This window comes from Zootermopsis nevadensis, unplaced genomic scaffold, assembly GCF_977971745.1.
Source record: "Zootermopsis nevadensis isolate Lab colony 2312 unplaced genomic scaffold, Znev_1.0 Znev_ptg000024l, whole genome shotgun sequence".
NCBI lineage: Eukaryota > Metazoa > Arthropoda > Insecta > Blattodea > Termopsidae > Zootermopsis > Zootermopsis nevadensis.
In genome coordinates, this window is record NW_028259156.1 from 3,775,576 (window position 1) to 3,790,204 (window position 14,629).

Consider the following 14,629-nt stretch of genomic DNA (forward strand, 5'->3'; position numbering starts at 1 on the left):
AAAATTTACGATTATATTATATATAATTATATATATTTATATACCAGTAACCAATTTGGTTTTCTGTTATTGACGTTAATAATTAGAACTTCTATCGGTGCAATAAGTATTATTTTTTTTGAACAATCAAACATATATATATATATATATCCTCGTATTGTTTTAAATATTCACACAAGCCTACGGGAAATATATTCCAAATAAAAGTTTAATATCTTTATCAGATCTATATTTTATACCACGTTCTAATTTTTTATACGAGCAGTTTTTTAAATATATGAAAGAGGTTATAATTGACCGTATAGCGAATTTAAATTTTAGAGTTTAGTGTAGACGACCTATGCCAAATTTAATCGAAATTATTTTCGTAGTTTGCAGTTAAAACATGCAGATTTACAAACAATTCTTAATGATGTGTTCATTTGTGCCAATAAAATTAAAAAAAAAACCTTTTCGTTTCTATACTTACAGCCGATCTGTATAATAGCATAAAAAATTAATTAAGTAGACTGTATCAGATACGAAAGTCTCCAAAAAAACTCGCATTCCAAATGACAAGCGCCAAGACCTATTTGTCGACGTTTCTGTTGGATATTAGAAGATAATTTACATCGTTCTGCTCAGTTATGACTAGCAAGTTAAAATATTTACACAAGTGATACAGAATGTAACATCTGGCAGCATGATTTATTATGAAGCAAGACTCGAAATGAAAGATGGCGTAACGAAATTTATGATAGCAGTGAAATTTATTATGCAATAAATTTCAAAAACTGATAATGAGTTGCAAAAAGTACAATACGGACATTTCACATTAGAGTTCTGATAAAATAATGGCAAATACACGAGTAATATAATTCAAAGACGCATTGTGAATAAAATTGGCAATTGTAAAAAACGTAGTAAAATACTGAAATTAAATATTTTACAAATTCTATCTTTGCTATTTTACACGACACTAGTTATTTACCATAAATAGTGCAAACTCAAGTATTTAAAAAAGTGTTAAAAATTTAAATATTAATATCAAATATGTTATTTAACTCCGTCTCTTGTTATATCGTCTCACCGTTCCTAAGATATAATATTAAAATTTTTAATAAAAAAAATGCTATACATAATAATTTTATCCTTTCATTATACCTCAGATAACATCATGAAAGAGTTTTGTTAAAAACATCACATACAAATATTAATAATTGTCTCATATCAGATTCTGATGACTTACTCTTGTGGATATGTTAATAAACCTTCTGTTTCCAAAACATTCGAGAAATTTCTTTACTATCAGAACGTAGGTTTTCAATAACTCTACTCCATGAAATTGATTACTTGATAAAAATAACAATTCATTCAATAAAGATAGTTTAGGAATGTTGAAACCTAGCACTTTTAATGAATTATCATAAATGTTCAATAATTTTCGTGATTTTTAACACGATGACCCGCAACTAAATAATAAAAATAAGTAATAAAATTTAGACATTTAACCTTGGCACAGTTTAACTGTAACATAATCTATCTTAGAAAATCTTAAAATAAAAATATCACAAATTAAAGAAAGTTTAGAGGCAGCATCTTTGTAATAATTCTATAAATTAAGTTAACAGAAACGTCACTAAACCTTCAACTGACTCCAACACACACATTTATATATTCATTCTGTCATTAACATGTTGATTAATCAAATTAATTTTGAATGTAAAATTATCATTACTTATCATACAAATAGCTACAAGTGTAGCTTTGTTTGTGTAAAGATTACTGTCGTGTTAGTGATGTGATGACGATTTATCACATGCTGCAGTCTATATAAGGTGGCAATCCGATCCACGCTGGGAGAAATTTCACCAGGTGGAACGTGACAGAACGATCAAACAAAGTATTTTGTACTTTATCGGAGTGATTCAAAATGGTGAGTGTTTTTATGCAAGATATTTTTAGTGAGTGAGAGATTGCTTAGCTGAAGAGAACAGATCTGGATAGAAAGCAAATAAATGTACATGTAAAAATATTCGAAAAATTATTCTGTTAATCGTAATAAATTTTTCAATTATATTATTGTTAAGCACTGAAACTATCCTCCATATTTAAGCAAAAATATCAAATTTCTCTGCAAGAAACTGAAGTTACAAACCGTACGTTAGTTTAACACGATATTTTCGGAAATACAAGTAGAAATTCTGTAAATAATAAAGACAAAAATATTGAAGGAAGGAGAGATGTCAGAATATTGAATAGGTTTATCAAAAGATTTTTTTTAAAACACGTATTAATTTGGATACATTTAATAGTACACTGAAGTGTGGTGAATGTTAAACTTCCACAATATTCCAGGGTGATAGTAAAAGCGAAATCTGTTAAATATTAACGTAAGCCCAAGTGTTAAAGAACATGAAATGCTTTTTTTCAAAACATTAGTCTGAGAATCAAGCGAAATTTTAATCGAGAGATTGAAAGTTACAAATCATCACATATCGATTTCATTATAAATAAATCGATCATAGCAGGACGACGAAATACCGAAATTCGTAAGAGGTTAATAAATTCATATCATCTCTTTTTAGAGTTTGAAACTTGTTAAACTGGTTAAGTTTAAAGGGTGAAAATACAAATTTCTACTTTATTCACAACTTAATTTTAACAAAACTTGGACTATATATTATCGGAAGCTTTGATGGTGTTGAGTCTGTACTCTAACCTTTACCTGTTCATCTGCTGATAATCTTCTGATGTCATATTTTTCTTTCGTTGGATTTAAACTTGAATTACCAGCAAGCATCAGCGTGTTCGGTTAAATTTACAATAGCTTCTTTTCTAATTTATATTACTGTTTCCCTCTTTCCGCAAACTTAGAAATAATTTACTTGGTTTATACGTAAGTGAGATGGTATTGTGCAAACTATTATGTTACCTGGTGGTCATCGAAGAGTTTTGTCATCAAATGATATTTGTTGTGGGATATCTATAGATTGTGCAAACAATTTTTTACGTTGAAATATTCTATTACATATGTAATAAGTTTTTTTTACTCTATGTTTTACAAAGAACAGATTAATGGCAATATTGTTAATATTAATATTATTAATAATATTAATAAGTATATTAATTGGATGTGATTCTTTTTTACTTTTACAGAAAATAATGCAGCTATGGTTTCAACAGGTCTACCTCCTATTACTAACTATGACATTCTACGTCCCTGGATGTTTGGCAGGAATTTCATTATTTTCAGATAACTCTACCTTAGCTGCAGCGTACAAAGTAATTGAAAACGCAATAGAAAGTGTGGATCTCTCAGATATCGTCGAAAACTTGTTGAACAAAGCTGCAAATCCGGATCAATTCCTATCTGCGGTAAATGTTATCTAACATCACAGTTTAACACTAATCTTTACTGATTATTATATAGACCTACATATGTAATGACTTTTAATTACAATTCTTTAATACGACAATTATTATTATTATTATATCGTTGTATTTGTTTCGTGGTTGCAGATATCAGTAGGGATATTTTCAGTCTTACGTAGTTAATGTTTCTTAAAATACTATCTGTCCTTTTAATATCACTTAAAAATAGTAATTTCTTGTATAATCGTATAACAACATATTTTAAAATAACTCAATTTTTATTTTAAAATTATCAATAAATTGCATCTCGTATGACTGATTACGTCACTTCATGTTGAGACAGTTCAATTTATTAGGATAATTTTATCAGGATATAAGATAGTTTGTGCTCAATAGCACAGCAGAATAAAAAGAAATTATTCATATCTTCTGTTGTTCTCCAAAATTATGTTAAAGTTTACACCAAAACAATTTGTCTCCTTTCTCTGGCAGACAGACTTCAAAGTAATCCCTGATACTTTAATGTTTTTGTTTGCTGTCACAAAAAGATTTTTTAACGATTACAAATATATTTAAATAAAAAGTTTTTTGGATGTTATCCAACGTCCAATAAAATAATAAAATTGACGACGTTTCGGAGATAAGGATTAGCTTTATCGATTGGGTCCAACAGAGTAGGTATATCTAAAGACGGAGATAGAGTCCCATCTCCGAAACGTCGTTCAATTTTATTATTTTATTAGATGATGGGTAACATCCAAAAAACTTTTTATTTAAATAACTCACCATCGTCACAAACTTTTAGATTTAAGACAAATATATTTCAAATATATAATAAAATACAGGTCAATACACAAAACTATATTTGGGTGTTAAAATTTAAAATTTAAAATTAGCGCTATTCATCACTATAAGGATGTTACATTTGCGCGCTTTCATTCATTTCACAACATGTTTCGATGTAATACATCATCTTCAGGTGTTGTTTTTTATTTAAAACTATTTTATATTAAATGCATGCCTTTCAATAATTTATTAATGTAATATGTGTTTCGCTGGTCTTCTCGTTTTTTCCCATCTTATGTTTGTTTTGAATTATGCTGTAAACGAATGTGATAAAATTTGGGAGTTATTCATTTTTATATGCAAATTAAATTTTTAATTTTAACACCCAAATATAGTTTTGTGTATTGACCTGTATTTTATTATATATTTTAATCCAAAACACAAACATGACGCATGAAAACCTTAAAAATATATTTCAACATGTTCTAATTTATTATTGTAAAACACCCAATGTAGATATCTTCATGTGATGTCATTATATTTATTCCAGTCTATAATTATCTAATATTATATAGTGTTTAATGACGGCATTATTAATGAATGACGAATTTTTTTAGATATGAAAGCAAGCGATGGCAATCCACCTAAGGTACTACCACGGTATACTGAAGAAAATTACAAAAACATATCAGGATAGCCAATCTCCAGAACTAAATTTGAAATTGGGACTTCGAATTTACGAAAAAGATCACTAATCACACCAACGTCACTTTGTTATCAAGCGACCTTGAAAATATTATATAGGTCTGGTTAGTTAAATAAAGAAAATGATAGTAATTATGTCCGGTAAATTCATAAAGCTTGTGTGGTAACAATACGGATAATAAACAGGCCTAGAACAGAACCAATGCCTGTTTCGGTCGATAGTCGAACGACACATGTAGTGAAAAATGGTAAAATATAACATAATAAATACTACAAAGTTATTTATATAGTTATCACTTATTTATTTTAATCCGTCTGATCACAATATTTAAAATTTCTTATAATTAAGATAATAAAATATTATTCATGTTCCATATCGATTGATCGATTTACATTTCGGAATATTTACACAACATGTTTCGGTTTTTATAAAACCATCATCAGGTGTAAAATATATCTAAGAACTTAAACCTCAATTATGATTTCTGTAGTTTTTTGGTGATGTTTCATTACAACACCTTCGCCCAAAAATGGAAAAACAAACGTAATGAAACATCACCAAAAAACTACAGAAATCATAATTGAGTTTTAAGTTCTTAGATATATTTTACACCTGATGATGGTTTTATAAAAACCTAAACATGTTGTGTAAATGTTCCGAAATGTAAATCGATCAATCGATATGGAACATGAATAATATTTTATTATCTTAATTATAAGAAATTTTAAATATTGTGATCAGACGGATTAAAATAAATAATTGTTATAATATTCACAATATGACGCAATTACACTATCTTATAGTTATCACTGTTTCAATGGACTTACCATTCAGCGTTTGTTTCGCAGCCAGAATTGATCGTCAAATATGGCTATCCAGCGGAGAACCACACAGTGACCACTACAGACGGCTACATCCTCACTTTACATCGCATTCCCTACAGCCCCAAGTCTCCAGCTGCACCCAACAAGCCAGTTGTATTCCTGCAACACGGTATTTTATCAAGTTCGGCTGACTGGATCATACTTGGACCTGAAAATTCTCTCGGTAAGCAAATGTCTTTATGCAAATTCACATATTTCCCGGCGGTGCCCGAATTTATAACTTGTGTTGGGCAAGGCCGTGGTCTAGGCAACACGGAGTTTTCCTCCGTGGCATCCCAACAATTACTCCATTCACACACAGAAGAAGGCAATGGCAAACCACTTCTGGATCATCTGCCAAGAACGTATATGAACAGGTCCCAGTCCGAGAAAAGGATGGAAGGATCCTGTTCATATGGACCTGTCGTCAGACAGAACACTAAATAATAATAAGATGAGATGGTCTAGCGGTTAGAAAGCTGGCCTTGTAATCCTGGGGTCTCGAGTTCGATTCTCGGCGGTGCCCGAATTTATAACTTGTGTTGGGCAAGGCCGTGGTCTAGGCAACACTGAGTTTTCCTCCGTGGCATCCCAACAATTACTCCATTCACACACAGAAGAAGGCAATGGCAAACCACTTCTGGATCATCTGCCAAGAACGTATATGAACAGGTCCCAGTCCGAGAAAAGGATGGAAGGATCCTGTTCATATGGACCTGTCGTCACACAGAACACTAAATAATAATAACAATAATAATAAGCATCTTAGAGTAAAGTTTCAATAAGTGTTTCACAATGTCGTTTTTATTTAAAACTATTTTGTTTCATAAATATTTTCACATCATAGCATGTTGATCTAGTATTGCAAATATCTATTGCAGTATATCGCATACTCATGCTTAAATTTTTAATTTTATAGTTAAAATCGAGTCAGAGATCAACACTAATACAATTGTAATATTGACCACATCTCTCAACAGTGCCTTACAAATTACACAATAGAAAATTTCCGGTATTCTGTGACTATAGAAATGATCCCCCCTTAATATTTTATCAGTTATTTCGTATTTCACATGTTTGAACATTCTAAAAATCAGTGTGTTATCAACACATAATTACTTTACAATTTTTATTTGATTTCCTAAATCATTAAAATGAGATTTGTAAGGATAATGATGTATATTTTGTCAGCTTTAGAAATTAAATTTTCATATTATTTGCATAATTTTCCATTATATTACTGAAACTTGTATTTTAGCTTTTGACAACCAAATTCATATTTATCTCCTTAAGAACATGAAATTTCCTCAAAAATTCAAAAATCTGTTCCGGTATCTGACATCTACAAACCAGCTCACATCGACTAAAATTAACAATACAAATCAAAACATTGTGGCCTAATGATTTGTGTGTTACGTTCAAACACTTACTCCCATCTAGTGTCAAGGTTTGGAATGAGTAGGAGCTACACACCCCCCCCCTCTCTCCCCAACACCCCTCCCGCGCCTACGTGCGTATAGCGGGACAGCGTTTTTCTTTTGTTTTTGTGTGTTACGATTCTAACGCCTAAAAGTCTATACGAAAGAAATTTAAGATCACAATCGATACTTTCAAAGCATTTAAAACTGAAATCTCATAAGCTATAGAAAACCAGACGTGAAAACGTTCTTTAACGCTGTTATTCGACTAGGATAAACTTCTACTGTTCAGGATATCTGCTAGCTGACGCTGGCTACGACGTGTGGCTGGGAAATGCGAGAGGCAACACATACTCCAAGCGACATGTTAGCCTTTCTCCATCAGATTCCAAATTCTGGGATTTCAGGTAATGAAAAAAGTTGTGAGATTTCAGGTCCTCACGGCTATATAATTCTTCTGGCCCCGAACAGTTCAGCCTTGTAGATGTACAGAGTATGTCTCTCCGAAACGCTTGTGTCTACCTATGAATCTAGATGACGTAATATCACAGAATAAAAAAAATTGTAACCTTAATTAATATAAGTCTCGTTTCTCTAAACAAACGTATTTCCGATATTTATTTTCAGATAATAGATATAGACGTTAATTATAAAATATTCAGATTACTGTATTTATTTATTTAATTAGTTTCAGTTAATGACAGCTTTAATAAAATTCCCCTTAACTTAATCTACCTTCCTAAAGAGTATACAATATTTATACTAAGTATGAGTTTAAAAATTAAACACCTAAAAAAAAAAATCAAAAAACACGCCTTCTGCTTCGAGTGTTTTCAAGTCAATGCGAAAAAGTATTAAATTCTTTGTTGAATTTTATCTTCTGGGTTATGATAGTAATCTAGAAGGCTGTTACCAGCAGTCTTAATAAAATAACGTATCAGTACGGTAATTAATTTAATTTCAGAGAGATCTTTGTAATTGGAGTGTCCCTTTCATCAAACAATTTTAAGAACTAGCTTCCTGTAAAATTGGTATTGGGGAATTTTTACCTAAACTTGTACAATGGCTTTATTACTATTTTGAAGCAGACGATAAGGGGTTTGAAGTCCTTCCTTGACCTTGAAGTATGCAATTTGATGGATAATATACTCTTATACAAGTATTCTGAGTACTGTAAGGAGTAGGCATGTGTCAGTGAACAACTTTACTGTTTAACGTTGAATCGGTTTATAATTTACTTAATAATATAAGTTTTACGAATAAAAATGAATGAATAACATGCAATTGAATTGTTACAGTTGGCACGAAATGGGTATATACGACTTGCCTGCAGTCATTGACTACGTGTTAGATCAAACTGGTCAAGACAATCTGTACTATATTGGTCACTCCATGGGAACCACAATGTTCTATGTACTGACGTCTTCCTTGCCTCAATACAATGCCAAGATTAGGCTAATGACAAGTCTAGCCCCTATAGCCTACATGGGATTTGTGAAGAGTCCGCTATCAAAATTCTTTGGGGCCAATCCATTAACAAAGGTATTCCTTCATTAGAAAGTATATTAACTTAGGATAGGTTAGGTTAGTTTAGGTTAGGTTAGGTTAGATTAGGTTAGTTTAGGTTAGTTTAGGTTAGTTTAGGTTAGTTTAGGTTAAGTTAGGTTAGGTTAGGTTAGATTAGATTATATTAGGTTAGTTTAGGTTAGATTAGATTAGATTAGGTTAGTTTAGGTTAGTTTAGGTTAGGTTAGGTTAGTTTAGGTTAAGTTAGGTTAGGTTAGATTAGATTAGATTAGGTTAGGTTAGTTTAGGTTAGATCAGATTAGGTTAGGTTAGTTTAGGTTAGTTTAGGTTAGGTTAGTTTAGGTTAGTTTAGGTTAGTTTAGGATAGGTTAGATTAGATTAGGTTAGGTTAGTTTAGGTTACTTTAGGTTAGGTTAGATTATATTAGATTAGGTTAGATTAGATTAGGTTAGGTTAGATTAGATCAGGTTAGGTTAGATTAGATTAGGTTAGTTTAGGTTAGTTTAGATTAGGTTAGGTTAGTTTAGGTTAAGTTAGGTTAGGTTAGATTAGATTAGGTTAGGTTAGTTTAGGTTAGATCAGATTAGGTTAGGTTAGTTTAGGTTAGTTTAGGTTAGGTTATTTAGGTTAGTTTAGGTTAGGTTAGTTTAGGTTAGTTTAGGATAGGTTAGATTAGATTAGGTTAGTTTAGTTTAGGTTACTTTAGGTTAGGTTAGATTAGATTAGGTTAGGTTAGATTAGATTAGGTTAGGTTAGATTAGGTTAGGTTAGGTTAGGTTAGGTTAGATTAGGTTAGTTTAGGTTAGTTTAGGTTAGCTAAGTTGAGGGTTTGGAAGCTGTTCTTATACCACACTACCCTTCTTTAAAATTTATCTTCTGCAGTAGGTGGATACAGATCTATAATGTACAATTCTTATAGAAGCACGCATCAAAATATTTTCAGTGCACTGATAAGTTACGAAACCATATACTTTTTTCCAATCATCACTTTGCATCAAATAAGAGTAAATATTAAACGTATTCCTAGCATTCTACTACTAAAAAGCTAGCAACTAGCAACAGGACATTTTCCATTTCACATGGAGTGATACTGACAGGGAAATCAGAAGGGCTCTGATAAAAATATTTCCCAGTGTCTCACTGTCCACCAGAAATCTCACATTGACTGACACAGGCGAGAAACCAAGCCTTCACGGTGAGAGCTACAATGAGCTTCAAATCTAACCTCTTTGTTACAGCCATTGGCGAGCATGCTTGGTATAAATCAGTTTCTACCAAGTAACGACCTTACAAGTGCCTTTTTGGGTTACATCTGTTCCGATGGCTCAATTATACAACAAATTTGCAGTACAGTGTTGTTCGCTCTGTGTGGGTACGATCCTCAGGAGCTGAACTCAGTAAGTTATCAATTGTTCACTTCAGAGCTAACGACTTTCGCGGATCGCAGCCATGCAATCGAAAACCAACCGTCCGACTATCGATATATTCCGTGTTACTCACAGTGCCCAGTGTACAAAACAGACGAAGATTTATTCTTCCCACATCATTTTTTATCAGACGTCAAATGGGCTTGTATTAGAAAATACGTATTTAAATACGCCGAATCTTCGTAACATTTTCGGGCGTTGTGCTCGAAGATGGTCGTCCAGAACGCTCGTCATCATCGACAGAGGTTCGGCCATTTTTAAAACGTGAATGCCACACAAAAGTTTGTGCACGACCCATTGCGGACTCCCCAAATGCTTGCTTTAGCATTTCATAGGTTTCCGTAGCCGTTTTGGCGAGTCTTTGGCAAAATTTGATGCACACGCCATTCCGAAATCGCAGGAGGGTCGGTGTAATGCACTACCAAAACTCCCGTAACTAAGAAACAAATGCTAATTCGATGATGCCGGCTGGCACACTGATTCACTATGAATGTAGGCCGCACCCGCTAAAGGCAGAAGCTCGTACTACATCCGGTTCGCCCTCTATTGACACAGTGTTGAAACTTTCCGATCGCACCTCGTACAGTATAAAATAATTAATCGCTCGACAGATATCTGTAGAAAATTATTATTTTCAGTTCATGACCTACCATTCTTGACAGAGGTAAATAAAATTTGTCCAAATTTGGTGCTGTTTTATACAGTAGTTTAGTTTATTTCGTAGTTTACTGTCAAAATAAAGCTACAAAGTTTTCGTCTGACTATAATTAGTCACGTGGGGGTTGCTAACTTCCGTCTTCTCAAAGACATCCGTTAGAAAGAATATATTAATTAACACTGTTTCAGAAGAAACTGTTCTGGGAAACTAGAACCCTCTAGAGGTTACCATTTTATCATTCATTTACCAGTTATACCCAACGATTCAGCAAAATATCGACAACTAAGTAATCATTTCAATATATGGCCAAAAATGAAAGTTTTGTTTATGTTCCATTACCCAAATCATGCAGCGGATTGTGATTCATCAAATTGAGATAAATTAAAAACAAATTAAAACTTTCTTTGGCATTTTTATTAATCTTAGGTAAAACAGTTATTATTACGTTTTCAGAACAAATATAAAATATTTATTTTTGTTTAATCAGTATATCAGATTACACAGCTGCGAATTAATTAATAAATTATTAATGAGTAATCGATTTGAAAGGGCTTGAAAAGAAGCTATTATGAAACGACAACCGTTCTTAATAGCAATATTTGAAGACAGGACTTCCAGGATACAAGCAGTAAAAGCTGAATCACTCGACTTTAATATTTGGTCAAAATATATTACCAAATTGTATGCCAAGGCCACAGAAAGACCACTCTCTTTTCCCCGGGGCTCAGCACAGAGCTGTTAGCTTCGTGACACTTGAATTGAGCTGATTTCTCTCACCTGGGCTACATTTTTCATGTGACAAAGTTTCACGATTTTTCTGTGACCTTGAAATGTGCAATTTTCTGACTGCAACTGGTAACTGTTACGTTTTCATTTCTTGCAGACAATGTTGCCTGTATTAATGTCCCACGCCCCTGCTGGATCATCGGCGAAATCATTTTTACATTATGCCCAAGATATGAATTCAGGTAAGCTATGTAGATGTAGCTTTCAGCCTGCTTACTACGTAAACTACTAAAATCTTATCAACAGAATGCAAACGTAAACACTAACCTACGAACTTTAAAATGAGATTTGAGGTTATCACAGTGGTATGACGTCGGTGTTGAACTCCTAGGTTGTAACGCCGTGTGGACTTAGGTAGATACTAACGTTTAGGAAGAACATACCACCTCCATCTTCATGGCAGTAACATCGGTATCTACCTGTAAGTCCATACAGCATTACAACCCATAAGACAAACATCCAGATAAGGTAGTATATTTGCGTCATATTGTGAATTAAGTTAATATTTTAATATTTTCCGTCAAATCACAATTTTTAATAATAAGATAATAAAATATAAAATATTTAAACCTCGACCCGACACAGTAATACTTCTAGATGTCTTCCGCTAAACACTTCTACTCATCACCGACTAATATTGAACATCAGATGAACCACGCCATATATATAAAAAAACAATAAAAAACAATACCTTCGTTTTAATATATAAGAGTAATCTGATAAGAACATCTTCAATAAACTGCATAACATTGTAAATGATTGTAATTCGAGTTTTAAATTTACCAATCTAATTTATACCTGAGGACGGTTAAATATAACCGAAACATGTCGTAAGAGACGTTCCAATTTGTAAATCGATCATTCGATGCGGAACGTGAAATGATGTTTTAAATATTTTATATTTTATTATCTTATTATTAAAAATTGTGATTTGATGGAAAATATTAAAATATAAACATCCAGATATTAACTGTTAGTCTAATTCCATTGTGTTCTGAATCAGGATCTTTCCGACATTGGGACTATGGTTTTATAGTAAATTTGTTCCATTATGGTCAACTGTCACCGCCTGAATACAATGTCTCAGCCATTACAGTTCCGGTTCGACTATTTTACAGCGACAATGACTGGTTCGGTGATCCGACGGTACGTATCTGCACATTCTTGGTAGATTATTTTTTTAGCAAAAATCCTATATTAAAAGGAATTTTAACACTATTTTAACCAGATAAGAGTAACAATTAATTTAATATTAAGTAAATATTTGAAAATATTATTATAATTATATTACATATCTTATATATTATATTGTGTTATGATATATTCTTGAATTACAGGATGTTCATAAACTGAATCAAAGTTTGGGTAAGCCTGTGGGAGAGTATCGAGTCCCATTAGACTCATTTAATCATCTCGACTTCCTGTGGGCCATTCACGTGAAGAGTTTAGTCAATGACGAAGTTATTAATTTCTTGGCGAACTACTAAAAGCAAATACAAACCAACATATACAGGGTGTTCGATTCTGATGACCATCTACCGGAAAGCGGCTACACTGAACTGAACCCAGCTACAACACCCAATACGTAAAAAAAGTAATGAAGAAATTTTGGATGTCAATTCTTTTCGTTGAATACAATAGTAATTGTGATATGTATTATCTTCTGTTTAACTAACTTCAATATTTATGAGATGGTAAAGTTGCGTCATATTGTGATATAATAAATATATATTATTTAAATCTTGTCCGTCTAATCACAATAAATTCTTATTAAATATTAAAATATTACATTAAATAAATAAATATATAAAATATTTTAAATGTTAATTAATGTAATATTTTAATATTTAATAAGAATTTATTGTGATTAGACGTTCAATATTTATTTTGTTACACAATAAAAATGTTAAACCATTCATTTCTCTGCTGCTGGATATAACTCATCCAAAGTGACTCTAAACCCAAAAATAAATGGACATGGCTAATTTAAGTTGAATTACGAGACACTATTATATTACGTTATATGTTTACATACGCTGAAGAATATTTCTGTGATAATTGGGCTTTGTAAAAAGCAGGTATATAAATCTCACGAAAATTCTGTGACGTGGGATGAAACAGCTAGAAATAGGTAAACCCGAAAAAATAAATAAATAAAAAACAAACATTTGATTTTCAGCAACAAATATGTGAATATTACTTCAAGAATTAAAGGACGCTACATTTTAAAAATTTGATAGTCTAAAAAAAATGCAGTGACTTCATGGAAAATGTTTTCGCTAGAATGTTCAGAATTTGCTGTATTACGGAAACCTGGCTTAATGACTCTATATTAAGCAATAATATTTTTCCGGGATCTTATTACGTGTTTCGTGCTGATAGAGATTATTGAAGCTCCAACAAAAAACGCGGAAGTGCTGGCTTCATTTTTCATTTTCCGGCGTTAAACGAAGGTATGATCTGGAAACTATTGAAGAGAGTCCGTGGATTGAAATTCCTATAAGATACAACCACAGTCTATTTATAGGGAATCATTACTTTGCCCCTGGATTGTGCCATAAACGTATTCGAAAATTATTTAAACTCTTTAGAAGTAAATCTAAATTCTTATCTCTATCGGGTAGTCACGTTAGATTTTAATGTACCAAAATATGACTGGATAATTCAATTCAACTCAATTCCTGTCCTCATTGGTTTTCTAAATCGTTTATATATTATATTAAGAAGAAAAATTTGTCTCTTAAGAAATTTAAAAAATCCAAATCTGATTATCATTACAGCGTCTCTTTCGTGTTATCGTAAACTAGTTAAAATGACTATTAAAGTAGATTGATTTGGTTAAAAACAATTAATGATAATTTGAGAACTCAACCAATGCACTTGTGGAAATATATTTCTAAATTAAAAAATAAATATCAGTCTATTACACAAATTAAAATCGGAGAGAGAATTATTACGTAACCACAGTCCATCGCAAAAAGACCTTTGCAGACCGCTTTTGTTCTGTTTTTAACTCCTCTTTTGCATCAATTTTCCAAATAGTTCTGTCTTCGCCTGTTCTGATGTTTTGAATATTCCGCGTGTCTCTCTGTTGATGATGTTAA

The 14,629-nt window shown here is 31.9% G+C and overlaps 2 protein-coding genes across 9 annotated transcripts in view; one reads left to right on the forward strand and one right to left on the reverse strand.

Annotated features, from left to right (window-relative positions):
• Positions 1-14,629, reverse strand: part of Slob (Slowpoke binding protein) — a 543,833-nt gene that overhangs the window by 477,446 nt on the left and 51,758 nt on the right. For 2 of the 8 annotated variants that reach the window (XM_087354939.1, XM_087354938.1), the window contains exon 1: positions 5,674-5,803. The exons of 4 other annotated variants lie outside the window; for them this stretch is intronic. The gene's annotated coding sequence lies outside the window, so the exon portion shown is untranslated. Of the gene's footprint in view, positions 1-5,673; positions 5,814-14,629 lie in introns of those variants that run through there. 2 more of the 8 variants (XM_087354937.1, XM_087354936.1) reach the window with 2 other exon arrangements.
• Positions 1,825-13,711, forward strand: LOC110833633 (lipase 3). Its single transcript, XM_022071939.2, has 9 exons — positions 1,825-1,915; positions 3,139-3,357; positions 5,695-5,893; positions 7,420-7,534; positions 8,426-8,669; positions 9,893-10,051; positions 11,623-11,707; positions 12,529-12,671; positions 12,863-13,711. Exons 1-9 carry the CDS (start codon positions 1,913-1,915, stop codon positions 13,010-13,012), a joined length of 1,317 nt encoding a protein of 438 aa, XP_021927631.1. The 5' UTR covers positions 1,825-1,912; the 3' UTR covers positions 13,013-13,711.

Excerpts from the sequence above, each read along its gene's own strand:
- LOC110833633 (XM_022071939.2), top strand. Across the intron at positions 3,358-5,694 it reads CGGATCAATTCCTATCTGCG|CCAGAATTGATCGTCAAATA; the intron begins GTAAATGTTATC and ends TTTGTTTCGCAG. Across the intron at positions 7,535-8,425 it reads TCCAAATTCTGGGATTTCAG|TTGGCACGAAATGGGTATAT; the intron begins GTAATGAAAAAA and ends GAATTGTTACAG.